This window comes from Sorghum bicolor, chromosome 8 (genome assembly GCF_000003195.3).
Source record: "Sorghum bicolor cultivar BTx623 chromosome 8, Sorghum_bicolor_NCBIv3, whole genome shotgun sequence".
NCBI classification, from domain to species: Eukaryota; Viridiplantae; Streptophyta; class Magnoliopsida; order Poales; family Poaceae; genus Sorghum; species Sorghum bicolor.
The window spans coordinates 56,229,567-56,245,366 of record NC_012877.2 but is presented as its reverse complement, the minus strand read 5'-3'; the positions used below and the strand labels follow the sequence as shown (position 1 = coordinate 56,245,366).

General features: G+C 43.1%; 1 protein-coding gene and 1 pseudogene across 1 annotated transcript; both read left to right on the top strand.

Moving 5' to 3' along the window:
• LOC8068090 lies at window positions 9,168–11,184 on the top strand (annotated as a pseudogene).
• On the top strand, window positions 14,254–15,507 carry LOC110437615. The gene has a single exon (XM_021466102.1). It carries the CDS (start codon window positions 14,254–14,256, stop codon window positions 15,505–15,507), a length of 1,254 nt encoding a protein of 417 aa, XP_021321777.1.

Sequence of the window (15,800 nt, the reverse complement as noted above, 5' to 3'; positions counted from 1 at the left end):
ATAAAGAGTTTGATTCTAGGTTGTCAATTGTCTTAAGAATTTCAGGGTATTGTTTTGTTTTTGTTATAACGCACGGCATCATCCTAGTCAAAGTAAAAAAAACAGCGGTCATGCTTTCTTTTTTTTTCAGCAGCGTATCTTCTTTTAGAAAAACCGGGTTGCATTTTATTGATTCATAAACAGATACTCCCTCTGTATTGTGATATAATGTACTCAATCCATTCCAAATTATAAGATATTTGACTTTTTAACACCAAGTTTGATCACTTGTCGTATTTAAAAACTTATGCAAAATATCACTTCTTTTGATGTGGCTTGGTTTATTAATAAAAGCTCTTCAAAAATAACTTTAAATTGGTTATGTTTGTACAAAAATTATTTGAATAAAACAAGTGGTCAAACTTAAGGTCAAAAAAGTCAAACGTTTTATAATTTAGGATAGGGGTATTATAGGAATTTTAAGACAAATTAAAAGAGACTATAAAAGACATGTGTATCCTTATTTTATTTCCTAATCAGACGCTATTTATTAACATGATTAATAGTGATTGGTTGATAAATGAAAAGTACTCAATTTAAAATTGGTTTGTGTCCTTTAGAATGCATTATATTTGAGGATAAATTTTGAATATTAGAATGAACTATATTACATAATGGAGGAAGTACATCCTTACAAAGACACCCTTGAATAAAATAAGAATTATATTTTAATTCTTGCAAAGATCTCTCGGTCATCTTCGTCAGCACAGAACAGAGCCATCCCTCGACATTGAAACGAACAACGAGCTTGCAGCTTGAAGCCGAATCCCACCTCAACGACAAAGAAGCAACATATGGTTTTGAAGCTACATCAATCGATACATAACAAGATGTGCACCTTAAACGCTGAATGCGTGAGCAAATGATGGCCACTACACAAAACTGGAATTGCCTTGACTTCCCTAAATTTCACTACTACCAAAAAAAAACTTTTACGAGGCGTTTTGAAATGGGCCTCAAAGGCGAGCAGAAATATGAACCGCCTCGGTTAATTCCGACATTAACCGAGACGGTCGCTTTTTATTAACCGCGACGGTCACACTGAACCGTCTCATAAAATCAATTTACGAAGGCGGTTATAAAATAACTGTCTTCTAAAATATATTAACGGAGGCGCCTCCAAAAATACTTCTATTTTCAGAGGCGGACCTCCTAACTTGCCCGCCTTAGAAAAAAGGCCAAAGCCCAAATAGGCCCATACTGAGGCCCGATTGGCGCTCAAGTATATATTTCTAACCTAGGGTTTCACTCAAACTCACCCTTCCTTTTCTCACACAGTCACGCGCCTCCCCTCCCTCTCATTCTCCCTCTCCGTCACCAGAGCACCCGAGCAACAGCGCCTCCCCTCCCCCTCCTTCTCCCTCTCCGTCACCAGAGCACCCAAGCTCGCGTGGCACCTCTCCCTCCGATCCCCTCCCTCGGCGCCGGCGCATCTCCCTCCCCTCTGTCCGTGCCCAGAGCGCCCGAGCTCACGCGGCGCCGGCGCCTCTCCCTCTCCTCCCTCCTGTGCCCAAGCTCACGCGTCACCAAGCATGGATCTGGAGGCGGCGAGCGTGGATCCGATGGCGTGGTGGCTGGTTCCGGCCTCTCCGCAGCGACGCTCCTCCACCCCCTCATCATGGCAACACCGGCCATGCTTTGACTTCCTCCCTCCTCTCCCTACGGCGTAGATCCAGCGAAGAGGTGGGCTACAGCCATGGTTCCAGTGGGCTGGAGCCCAACGGCTGCGGATCCGGCCTCCTCCCCTCCCTCCCTGGCTCCATCGGGAGGCGACGGAGAGGTACAATGAGGAGCAGCGGCAACGGTGGTGGTAGCTCGTGGATGGGCTCGGCGGGCTCGTCTACGGGCTTTTTCCTTTTTTGTTTTTTATTTGATTTACCGAGGCGGGCATCAATCCGCCTCGAAAAATGCCCTATTTACTGTGACCTTATGCCCTATTTACTGTGACTTTATGTGCGAGGCGGTTGTGATTTCCGCCTCGGTAAATCTATTTTGTCCGCTTCGGATAATATTGCCTCGGTAAATCTATTTTGTCCGCCTCGGATAATATTTTGTGTAGTAGTGTTTCCTTGGGGACCAAAATCAAACCGTTAAGAAAATGACGTTTTCTTGGTGGTGTTACTCCACACTCACGAAAATATATATTCTTTAGGATATTTTGACTCTCTAAGATTTTTAGAATGAATTATAATTTGAGATGGAGGGAGTACATAATAAACCTACCTAGAGGAGAGTATATACACTGGCCATCGATTCCGCGACTCCTCTCCACCTCCGGCGCCAGAGCGGCCATCAGAGGCGAGGAGGAGCTGGGGACATCGATGCTGGGATCCAAATTGCCTCGCTTTCGCTATAGCCTGTAGCAGAGGGTAAAGAGAGGTCGAGAAGCACGCGTGGGTGAAATTCAGCAGCGTATCAAGTTGAACTTTACTACTAAACAAAGGGATATCTCATAGTGTGCTTTCGGCCCAAAATACGGGCCCAGATGAAAAGAGTGACGGTGGAGATGGGAGATTCTCCACAAGCCCAAATCGTCGCTTCTCGCAAAGTGAATCGCCGCCGTGCTTGGCTCGGCGCATCCGGAGAAACCTCACCGCTGGTGACGCAATTCAACACGGCTAGAGAAAAAAGCGTGGTGCTAGAGAGAAAAAGAAGGATGCTAGAGAGATTCAACACGGCTGATGCATGGATATAAGAGGCGCCTGACTAGCGTACAATCGGAGACGGAGAGTCAAAGATTGTGACTGGCTCAAGCTTTTGGAGTATTCTCGGAGAAAATATATACTACCCGTACATGTTCTCTGTTCTCTTTGATGCAACAGCATTGCCATAATGCCATGTAACTTTCGTCCATATGTACTCATGCGATTGCTTTTAAGTTTAAGGCCTTGGCCTTGTTTACTTCTCAAAAAATTTTGCAAAATTTTTTCAGATTCTCCGTCACATCAAATATTTAGACGCATGCATAAAGTATTAAATATAGATGAAAATAAAAACTAATTGCACAGTTTGATCGAAATTGACGAGACGAATCTTTTGAGTCTAGTTAGTACATAATTGGATAATATTTGTCAAATACAAACGAAAGTGGTACTATTCCTATTTTGCAAAAAAAATTTTGGAACTAAACAAGGCCCTTGTTTAGATGTGAAATTTTTTTGGATTTCGCTACTGTAGCACTTTCGTTTGTTTGTGGTAAATATTATCCAATCATAGATTAACTAAGGTCAAAAGATTCGTCTTGTGATTTACAGTCAAACCGTCTGATTAGTTTTTGTTTTCGTCTATATTTAATGCTTCATGCATGTGCCGTAAGATTCTATGTGACAGGGAATCTTGAAAACTTTTTGGATTTCGGGGTGAAGGCCTAATTATAAGCAATATTCTTGGTCCCATAATAATGTTTTTTAAGTAGCAGTCGGAATGAAGGAAGAACAATCCTCTGACTCTGAGTTTCCTTTGATGGATGTTTCCAGCACGCGTGTAAAAGCGCTCAATCAGTGGGCTGCGCACCACTCCACGACTAAGCCCGCCGCCCACTGGCCCACTGGTCAAGGGTGACCGGATTTTATATTTCATTCTGTGGGCCGGACGCAGCGACGAGGGCAAGGCCCGCCCCAGGCTGGGTGACGGATGTTTCCTCGTCCAAAGCGCGTGGCACAGGCCAAAAAAAGGAAAACAGCGTGCGTTGGCAATGCGTTCTCGTAACTCTGTCAACCAGAGAGAGAAAAAAAAAGGAACATCTCTCTCTGCGGAGACAGAGACAAATCAGCTGAAATCATCTAAACGCAATACACATTTGAAAGCCTCTGAAACCATTGAAAAGTCTTTTCAAGAACAAGCACTACAACATGACTTATTACACAAGGCATTTACAAATGCCTTCAAAAATGGTCAAAACGCCTTCAAAGACCTTTGGAGGCCTTTATTAAAATGCCGGCTAAAACATGGATGTAAAAGGTCTTTTTAGGCGTTTTCTCAAAATGCCTTTTAATGTCAACATTTAAAGGCATTTTCTTGTTGCCTTGAAAACTTTTTAGCGGCACTATAGAATTTGCCTTTAAACATTGACAGAGGCATTATTAGAAACGCCTCCAAAACCAAGGTATCCATGCAACCCTTTCAACCAATATCAAATTAGCACATTATCAATGAGAGCACACATTAACATTAACATTGGATGCATCGAAACTTTAAATCTTTCGTACAGACATAAGCTTTCATCTCCAAATACCCACTACAATTGTTAGGTTCTCAGGTTTGCTGCTCCCTCTAGGATAAAAAGTATGACATGTTCACACCACGCCCGCACACACCCACCATATATAAGTATAAATCTAACTGAATAGATGTTGCCTCATTGCCATCCTTCCTGCTGTCCCCACTTGCCTCATTGCCATCCTTCCTGATCTCCAAATATCTGCTAACTGGATATAGAATCAGATTCACTGTAGTGAGTTATGGCACTTCCATCAGAGTATTTATCTTGGCACAAAAAATAGCATTCAATGCAAACTATGATTCAAAAGGACCTACAAGTTTTGGCAAGTCCAGTAGATCCAATATTGTAGATATTTATGAATTCCAGTTTCTACGAGTGCAGGAGTGGATATCAGTCATTATATTATTATTTGCAGAAAAGACAAATTGACATAAAGAAGTGAAACTATCTTTTGTAAAGATTGATAATAACATATCCCTTTATAGTGATATTAAACTATAACAGATAACACCTGGAGGTTTACAAGGCTACATCATAGCATTGCTCACAATTAATTCAAAACTATAAAACTATTGGCAGTATATGAGCAAAACAATAAAAGAAGGATTTCCGAATGTATTAGAGAGCTGAAAAACAACATATCATGTGAAGAAAAAACAACACAGCTTCTATTAGAGTGCTGAACATTTTTTTCTAGCTTGCAGGAAGGAGTGGTAACTGTACAATTGATGAACTATATATATTCAATATAATTCAAAGGTGCTTACACTGGAATGTAAACATACCTGGCTCTACTGCTATCTCAAGGAGAACGAACCTGGATTCCCAACAACGTAGATCGGCAATGGACGGAAGTCGCCTAAATGATGTGTGGTATCTGCACCTGCATAGCATAAAAGACACTATTATTTGTAACTGAGAGCATAAAGCTACAACCTAGCATAAAGCTCAAGTCAGCTGGGAGACCTTGTTGCTTGGAAATAAATTGGCAACATATTGTCCTGCTAACTTCCGCTTTAACTTATGTTCAGTTTGACACATTGTCCACACACAGTGACGCAGTGTCGCATGGATGCTAGTGAGGAAGAGCGTAAAACATAATTGCTCGCTATGTTAAGATACTTCATTTTTCCATTAATTTATTACCACTGTAAATATTGGAGAGTATCTCTTCTAATTATCAGTACAAATCAAGACATCAATCTCTATTGATCACGATTTGCGGTCTCTTGGCGCTTGTGCATGTGTCTCATCAAAGCATCCATTGCTCACCTCTAACAAATAATTATATCTGCAATTACAGCAAGGATAAGGTATCCTATCCTACTGTGCTGAAGTAGCAAAGGCAAATTCTACAAAGTTACAAAGGCCTTAATCATGCTCGACTGGCCACTTTAAGATGCAACTATCAAAATCATCGTGCTACAGAGTTAGACTCAACTAAGGAAAATCATGAACACTTTCTAAGTATTACCTAGGCATTCTCATCCACTACTTGTCCATAGTGACTGCAACACTATGTAAATCTCACTACAAAGAAAATAGGTTGCCTAATGCTGAAAAGAATAAGACGAGAACACCTATCAAAACTGAACATCATGTACAAAATAATAATTTCAATATACAAATCCCTGGTGATGGCCGCATACTCCTAGTTTTACCACCGTGTGCTTCTTACAGCAGGATGTTTAACCTCACTTGAGCTTATTCAGGTGGCATTTTTTTTAAGCGGGTGCATTTTTTAGTTCTAGAATTAAATATTCTAGGTTCATGAGAAAACTTCTCTAGATTCAGAAGATATACTCTACTTAAATTTAAAATGTGTGCTAGCTTAATTGAAAAAAAAATATTCTAGCTTGAGGACAAAAGTGCTCCAGCTTTGCGAGAAAAATGTTCTGATCAACTTTACAAAAAGCATTCCAGCATTCACCTTATGGAAGAATGCTCCCTCCATTTCGAGTTATATGATATTTGACTTTTCTACATGCATAGTTTTTGTTATACATTTAGATATATACTTGATGTCTAGATACCTAGTAAAATCAATGTATTTAAAAAACAAAACACCTTATAATTTAGAAAGAAGAGAGTATATAATAAATGTTCCAGCCTAATAGTATTCTAGATTCACTAGAAGCTGTCTATTTATTACATTAATACAACAGTGTTGAAAGGATCCGTTACGTTCGACGAGAGGGTTTAAACATTTCCACATTAAGCAAAAAAAAGAAATGATCATACATGGTTATATGTTATGATGATCATATTAAACCAAAGAGTACATACCTAATACTATGAATAAATAGTAAATTTAGCATAATAAATTAAGGGAAAGAACAACTTGATTTTATACGAGTTTCAAAAGAAAATACCTAAATAAAGAGTACATGTAAAACATAATTAGTAAAGAAAAATTCTGTTTAGAAGACTAAATAATTAAAGGTTTGATCACCGAATGATTTGGAAATTAAAAATTAACTAAATATCAGTCCACATAAATAATAATTAAATACATCCAAATTTAACATTGAAAATGAAATAGTATTAGTTTGATTTAAATACGTTGGAAAACATGCATTACTACAAAGCCAGTGTTTTGGTATAAGAAAAGTTAAAAATTCATCTCTTTTCACTCCCAAGTGCTAAAACCTACTAATTGATCATATAGATCTAGATTCTACTAGTCTAGATCTACCAAAACACATCTAAAGAAAATTAAAAAAAATATAGTACAGATTGAAGTATGGAAAGAGATGATGGCGTGGAAATTCAAATAGCATTATAACTCAAGTTTTTCATGGTAATAAAAATAATAAAACTATAAGAAACATCTATGGGAGGGATAAAACATATGCAAAATAGCTATCCAAGCTGGCCACTAGCTAGTTTCTCAGCATGTCCATATAGAAAGCATTGAAGCACTTCAAATTCTTACATCGATTCTTACCCCATTGTGTTAAGTCTCGCCATCTCAAGCTACCCATGAGATTGTTGATCCACACTTTCACTATGTTCCAAGCAGGAAAGGCTTAGCATCACAATCAATATTGGTGAAAAGGAAACAATTAAATAAAATGTGTCATTACCGTGATTGTCGCTAAATCTGATGTCTTTCATGGTGATGACCACAGAGAGGATAAGATGTTCAATCATCCAAGATTATCATGTATGGGAAGTTCGCGAGCACCACAATGGAAATAAATTGTATTTTTCCTTTGTTATGAAAAAGTGGTCATAAGTGGAAAACAAACATGGTCATAGCATGGTTCACAACAATGCATTGGAGTGGCATAAGTAGCATGCCAGAGATTAGCGCAACTCACTAGTGTCAATGATAGTTGCATAGTTTCTTTTTTTTGTATGCTTGCGCCAATTGAAGTTGGTGAGATTACAAGGCGGCTAGCAGCTGCTTGAGAAAACAATGCCCCCAACAAATCTGGTGATGGTTTAGGGCAATACAGGCAACCATGGATCTATAAAGGTATGAGATGATTTAAAACTTGAAATATAAAAATGGATAAATAACTAGAGATTTTGTGAGATACTTTGGACAGTGAATTTACTGAGCTCAACAAAGAACTGAAGACTACATATGGATAGGCAGAAATTGCATAGCCACGAGACAGGAGTGAAATAAAAAAAAAAAGAAGAGGAGAAGTCTTTAAGCCAAGCTATATATTGGTAGACAATAGTTTTATGGAGTTCATGGCGATGATGTATGCTATTGGGGAGCATCGAGAGAAGACAATTATAGTTAAACAAATAAATAACTCCTATTAGATTTTTTTTCGAAAACTAAAGTTTTCAAGTAAAAAACTAATGATTACAATGAGAAAAGCTTATCACCCATTGACCCATGCTATTTCCATGGGTCGCATTGCTAGTTCATGGTAGTACAAACAAAAATAAATTAATAAATTGGGAAATAAAAGATTAAAGAAAGGAACAAATAAAGAAAGAAAATAAAGCAATAAACAGGGGAATAGAAGTATGGAGAGAAAAAAACAAAAATTTAAAAATAAAAGAAACAATAATAAAATTATAAATCAGGAGGAAAGAAACACAAAAAAACGGGAAACGAACCAAATGAATACAACCACATGTATATGCGTGGGATAGGCAGTTGGTTAGCGGATGTCACTGTTACCACATAGCATGAGTCAACCAGCATGACGTCACCAATGCTACTTACTACACAATATTTGACCATTTTTTTAATAGCAACACGGCCTCCTAAAAATAACTTTGATCATTATTTTTTACTATAAAATATTTATAAAATATAGTCAAAGTATATTTTTATGAAACTATATTTTAAGATGAATCAACTTATATCACTTTTATATTTTCAAACTCAATCTAATTATTTAGTTAAAGTTTAAAGTATTTGACTTAAGATAATATCAAAATAACATTCTTTAGAAGACTAGAGGAAGAAAGGTAGAAAAGTAGAAAAAACATAGGCCTTGTTTAGTTGGTGAAAATTTTTGGTTTTGGCTACTGTAGCACTTTTCGTTTGTATTTAACAAATATTATCTAATTATGGACTAACTAGACTCAAAAGATTCGTCTTACAAATTATAGATAAACTGTGTAATTAGTTTTTATTTTTATCTATATTTAGTGCTCCATGTATTTGTCCAAAGATTTAATTTAACAGAGAACCTTAAAGAACTAAACAAGGTCCAAATAAGCCAAGTTCTAGCTGATAGAGGTTCAAAGAAAGTAGTCAGAGCGTCTGCATTGACTGAAATCGATCAGAAGACCACACCTCCAGTCGAGCCAGCTCCGGCCGGCGATGTCTCTACCTATACGCAGTCGTCGTCTCGTCGCCGGTCGCATCACATGTTGGGTCATATATATCCTTGCCGTGGCGGCCTGGCGTACGCACGTCGTTTCAGCCACTACAACCAAACCAGTACCTCTAGATTTCACCATCTCAACCAACGACGACACGACACCATCGCCTTCGTTCTCCTTTCCTAGCTAGTTTTGTCCTTAATTTGTGGCTGCCTGGTTGCACGCGGTTGCTGCTGCACTCCCGAGTCGTCGCCCCGTACGTACCTGCAGATGCCATGGCGGATTCCATAGCCGGAGCTGTGGCGTCCGCCCTCGTGCAGGAGGTGGTGGGCAGAGTCGTCTCCGGCCTCGTCCTGCTGGCCGGCACCGGCACCGGCACCGGCACCGGCAAGCGCGACGAGAAGGCGCCGGCGTCGTCGTCGTCGTCGCAAGCCCAAGAAGGCGCAGGTGCCGCAGCCGCAGGGCAGCACAAGCACAACGTGGAGCGGCTCAAGATGGCCGTCAGCCAACTGGAGTTCGCCTTGGAGAGGACCGGGAAGCTGCCCATCACGGACGTCTCTCTCCTCGACCAGAGGAAGATGTTCAAGCTCGCCTACGTCGAGGGCACGGACCTCCTGCTCACCAATCAGCGGCACAGCACGCTTGCCGCCGCCGCCGCCCACCACCACCGCCGAATGTCCGACGACGAAGAAGCCTTAGCCAACCACCAGCACGGTCGCAGGCGGTCGAATCCGCCGAAGCGCAGGCGATGGATTCTCGCAGCCATGGCGCGTCCGTTCTCCTCCTCCTCCTCCTCCTCGCCGCCGTCGTCGTCACCCGCCATCGACGCCGACGTCGTCCGAAGGTTCGAGTGGTTCGCGGACAGCGCGGGCAGGTTCGTCCGCGACGTGGCCGACTCCGGCACCACGCTCCGGCACCACACCTTCTTCTGCAACCCGGTGGTCCGGCGCCTCCTCGAAGGCAAGCACCTCCGGTACGAGAGCGAGACGACGGAGCAAGCAGCCGCAGGACGACGACGACGGCGACGCGTGCTGCGGTTCCTCGACCTGTGGCCGCTCTGCATCGAAGGCCGCGGCGTGGAGACGATCCTCGAGTACCGGTACCAGGACGGCGGCGCGCCGGAGAAGAACCTGCTCCTGCACGTCGTGCTCCGCCTCTCCGAGAGCACGGACGTGTTCGGGACGGCCGTGGCGTGCCTGCGGGCGATGGCGTCCCAGCTGAACCTCCTCGTCGTCAGCGAAGCCGCCGTCGGGGAGCTCGCGCTGCTGGCCACCTCCGTGGACATGTCCCGCTCCGTTGCGCCGCCGTGGGCTCGCATCGACGAAGGTGACTATGCTAGGGCCAGCCAGGCGTTCCGTCAGGATCCAGTGTGTTGCAAAGAGAACAACTGGCAACAACAGCATAGCCATGGAGGACGACGGCCTCGGGCTACCACCAGCGGCGGCGACACGTCGCCGGAGCTGTCACGGATATTACCCGAGGAGATCATCGTGCTGGCGTTTTGGTGCTGCCTTCCGGTTCCGGCGCCGGAGTGTGGCTTGTCGCCGAGCAGGTGTTGGAGGCCGCCGCCTCTGAAGATGACGGTTTTCTTCTCGCCTCACGCGTGCTACCACCATGATGCAGAGGAGGAGCAGCAGAGGAGGAGGAGCTGGGCGCTCGACCTTGCTGCTGCTGCTGCTGCCGGAGAGAATGGCGATCCGCCACTGCTAAGAGATGTTAGCGTACAGCAGGTCGCTGAGATGGTGAGACCAAAGGCAGTCGATTGTTTCTTGCGGCAGCCACATCTGCCGCTATATGCAATCACCTGGGGCTCTGAACATGGCAAGGCCATCTTTATCGTGGAGAAGCCAACAAGTACCGAAAGAACAGGTGCTGGGGAAGAACCACGAAAGGAGTGCAAGCCGGAGGTACATGATCGATGACAAATTGTATGCTTGCAGTTGCAGGTACTAGTTGCTCGTTTCTAACTCTGCTAGCTTGCCCATCACCGGTATAGCTTTTTGAGAAATGAGGATGGAAGGCTTTATCATCATCTAAAAAGAGGAATAATTGGACTAATTTATTGTAAACTCACACTAGACTTGTGTATGTGTATATTTGTGAATCCCCCCTCCTTATGCGTTGCTTAGTGCAGCTTGGATGAATGTAACTTCGTCCGGTGTATATGTTTGTGTTCCTTCTTATTTTATTAGTTGTTCCCCCTCTTTTGTATTTCACTAGAACTTCACTTTTGATATATATATCGAGTAGCAAGGGCACAGGAAGTACAAAAGGAGAATTGGACGAGAATTAGATAGTAGGATAAGTAGAGGGTTAACAATACCAGGATGCCAATCCAGATTGCTGCTGATGGAAAGAGACGGCCTAAGGCATCTGTGCAAGCGCCAAAGCTCTCTTGCATTAGAAGGCGGGATCATACTTATGCAACATACCAATAATTAATCTTAACACACTGAAAGGAGCGCAGGAAGGAGTGTCTGAAATTACAAACTACCTTAATTAGCAAAGTTTCTGAAAGTTAACTTCTATTTGACTTGTTCAATCAAAGTTCATTATGTCCTTTGCATACATCCTAATATTTTTTTATTAGGGCGAATTCAACATTGATATTAACAAAAGTCAGTGAAAGATGCATGTGAGGGTAGACAATGGCAGATGAAATATAGCTGAAAAACAGTAGGTGTACCCAGGGGTGTGGACCCAGCATAGAGTGAGTGAGGGCCCAGACCCCCAATCAAATTCTACAATACAAAGGAAAATAAGCCCTTTTTACTCTGATTATGCAAAGTGCTTGTAGGCCCTCACCCAATTTTGGTCTTAGATCTGCCCCCGGGTGTACCTACAAATCATGTGCCTACAATGTGAGGACTATATATGCCGCCTGTTAAGTGTCTAAACGATGCCTATTGGTCAGGTTAATCCTACTCCCTAAGATGTCTGATTTGTGCTGCAACTAGAGATGAACGTGTGACTAGCTTGCTGCCGGAGCTCTATGTTGCATCCATCATTTTCAAACTTGTGGCAATTAATTGGAGTACTTTTAATTTGATGAGCTACTGAAACTATTTGTTGTATTGTCGCGCAATTTGTGATATTTTGAACTATATATTGTGTACTGTTATTGTGGTTGTAAACCTTATTCTGGTCATCAAATGTAAGCTATTTGAATAATGTTTTGATGTAAGGAAAATGTTGCATCATGTATTATAGATTGGGACAGAGTGCAATGTTTGTTCAAACGGGCGTAAGCCATAGCTAGTTAACTAGGCTGCACTTGACATGACTTATTAAGCCGCCTTTGAAACTAGCTTGGCCAAAAACTATAACTCTGTCAAAATATGATGGTCGAACAAGTAGTGTGCCATAAAGTGAGTTTAAGAAAAAGAATATCAGGTATAGTATATATTGAGCTTGGCCCAAATCTCGAAACATAAAAAAAAAGGGCTTGACCCAAACCGAATTGTATCTCAAGATGGGCCAAGCATGACCTATATGCTTTAAAATGAACCCATGAATGCAGCAGCAACATGAGCTAAGTAAAAATTGATGATAAATTGTTTTGCCACATCATCAGCCACCATCTTTACCAAGCCATCAAACATGCAGCAACATCTCAAGAAACGGTTTGTGACATTTTTTTCTTATGATGATGATCTTGTTTGTCACTAATTATATGACATTTTTATTTTATGCCATTTATTATAAAAGGTGCTTAGTGATATAATATGCTATTTTGTCATTGGATCATCATAGAATACACTTAATAGCATAAGAAGGCAAGAAGCCATGTTTGTCAAAAACAAAACATCACAAACGAGCTTACAATTTGGAACACTCAATTTGAAGGACAAAGAGAATAGTATAGGGTATCCTCCCCGATAGATTCTATTCATATATGCATGACCTAAGTGCTAGGGATCCAAATAAGAGGTGGAAGCACGAAAGCATACATGCGTGTAGTATTGTGATATCGGTACCTAACACGGAAGCGATTGTTTGGATCTGCGTAGGCGAGATACTCATAGGAGATAAAATGCACAACACTGCACGGAAGATTCAATGTTTGGTAACGAAGTTCAGCCAAAGCCTATGTGTCCTTGGGGCATGCTTACAGGCGGTCCTCTTCGAAACCGCGACACCAGCTGCCCAGGGCGGTGTCCCTGCGAGCCTATTATTATTACAAATAAATATTCGACACTTTTCTAACATGCAGCTATATAACTTATGGTCGCAGGCGAGAAGCCATACATATTGGAGATCATGGGTGCAAAAGATTGCCATGGTATCTTTTATCTTTATTAATACGAAAATTTTCTGAAAACATAAACCATCTTAGTACATAATATTCATGGGCCGTGCCTGGCTTTTATTATTTCATTCATCCATTATATATATAGACAGGCTGCTGAAGTGGAACACGTCGCAAGAAGTACATTTAGGAAACAGCCACCAACGACGACAGCAGAGCCCCGGCTGGGCATGTCCGCCGCATATATATGTAGGATCGGAGTAGGATTAGTTGGGTCTCATGCAGCAGCCGTCTATGCAGCAATATGGGTTGGTCATGCACTCTCTCTTTTCAAGGCAGCAGAAGCAGAAGATTTGGTCCGCGGCAGTGAGTACTGTAAAGCAAGCAGCGTCGATGGATGATGGTCATAATAATATTACGAGAGTATGCATAGCCCGCCCAAAAATGAGTGGTATATATTGTTAGTGTAAACCTGTTAGTGTTGACGTGGAACACACACTCAGAATGTTGGTGACGTGGAAGAGGCGGGAGAAGTTCAAGTTTGAATGGAGCCTTGGCGAGCGGGAACAGCAGTATGCGGTGACCACGCCCACGACTCAACGGTTTTCTGCAGAGTGTGTTTTGGAGCGTCTTGTATCGTGTTTTTAGCAGTTGCTTTGTTGTGTATCGTGTGTGTTAGCAACTGGTATAAGCTGCCCGATGTAAGAGGTCTCAGTTAGAGCCTCAGACACTTTGTATCTATCTTTGTACTCGTGTAGAACGAGAGCGAAAAGGGGCGCTGTCACCCTGTCGTCCTGGTGACGGTTGCCAAAGTGTTCTTCCTGTTCTTGCCAGTTCTTGATCTGAGTTCATTTGTTAGGCTTAGCCACTGTCATAATCATGTGTTTGTGATCGATTCTTGCCAACATTTGGTATCAGACACGAGATCCACCGAGTGTTCATCATGTCCCTGGCGGTTGCTGATGGAGGTCGGGGGAGTGGCGACGGCGGACACCGGCAGGTGTTCCCGACGCTGACGGCGACCAATTACACCAGCTGGAGTATCCGGGTCCAGGTGATCATGGAGGAGCAGGGGTGGTGGGAGGTAGTGGAGCCGCCGGAGGGAAGTTCGACGGGAGCCAGGACGGAGGCACAGACTGGGAAAGATCGAAAGGTGCGGGCGTATCTTTTCCAGTGTCTGTCCGATGAGCTGTTGATGCAAGTGGCGAAGAAGAAGACGGGGAAGGAGGTCTGGGATTCTCTGAAGGCCATGTTCGTGGGCGCGGAACATGTCAAGGACGCGCGTCTGCAAACCTTGAAGGCGGAGTTTGATGGGCTGAAGATGAAGGAGGAGGAGACTGTCGATGAGTTTGCCGGGAAACTGACGGCGATGTCAGTTAAGTTTGGCAACTTAGGTGGGACGTTGGAGGACAAGGCGATGGTGAAGAAGCTGTTCGACACCGTGCCAGACAAGTTCATCCAAGTCATAGCCAGGATCGAACAGTTCTATGATCTCCAGACTCTGGCGTTCGACGAAGCTGTGGGTCGGCTCAAGGCGTTCGAGGAGCGAACCACTAGGCGTGGAGGTGGTGGGAGTCGATCCGCTGACGGGCAGGTGCTGCTCCCTCAAGCTGAGTGGGAAGCATGCCAGAAGAAGTCGGGAGGAGAAGGTTCTAAAGACGGTAAGTCTCAAGGAACTGGAGGAAGTGGTCGGGGACGCGGTCGTGGTGGCGGCCGGGGAGGTCGAGGTGGACGTGGGGATGGAGGAAAGGAGAGCACTGACAAACGTGACAAGAGTCACATCAAGTGCTTCAAGTGCCATACCTATGGTCACTACGCCAACCGGTGTCCTGGTGAGAAGAAGAAGGAAGAGGAGGCGCACCATGCGAAGACAGTGGCTGTGGAGCCAACAGTGCTGCTCGCGGAAAAGGAGGAGCAAGGATCTCTCGATCCTCCACTATGTGAGATCTGGCACACAGGCGTGGAGCTAGAGGAGGAGAAGGTGCGGCCGGAATTGTACTTCGTCGGCGAAAATGAGGTCAGGAATGATGTCTGGTACCTGGACAATGGTGCCAGTAATCATATGACTGGTGATCGCCAAAAGTTCAGAGATATGGATTCTACTGCTACTAGAAAGGTACGGTTTGGTGATGGCTCTGCAGTAGAGATTGAGGGAAAGGGTTCAATTCTGTTCCAGGGGAGGACTGGGAACCAGTGATTACTTAGGGATGTGTATTTTATTCCTAAGCTTAAGAGTAACTTGATTAGTCTTGGTCAACTTACTGAAATTGGTCATAGAGTTCTGATGGATGATGATTACATAGAGGTGTCAGAGAAAAATCCATTCAGATTGATTATGAAAGTCCAAAGAACTGGCAACAGATTGTACAAGATAGAGTTGGTAACAGTGACTCCAACTTGTTTTCTGAGTAGCATAGCTAATGATGCTTGGTTATGGCATGGTCGGTTAGGACATGTAAATTTTCAAGCACTTAAGCAGATTGTTGACAA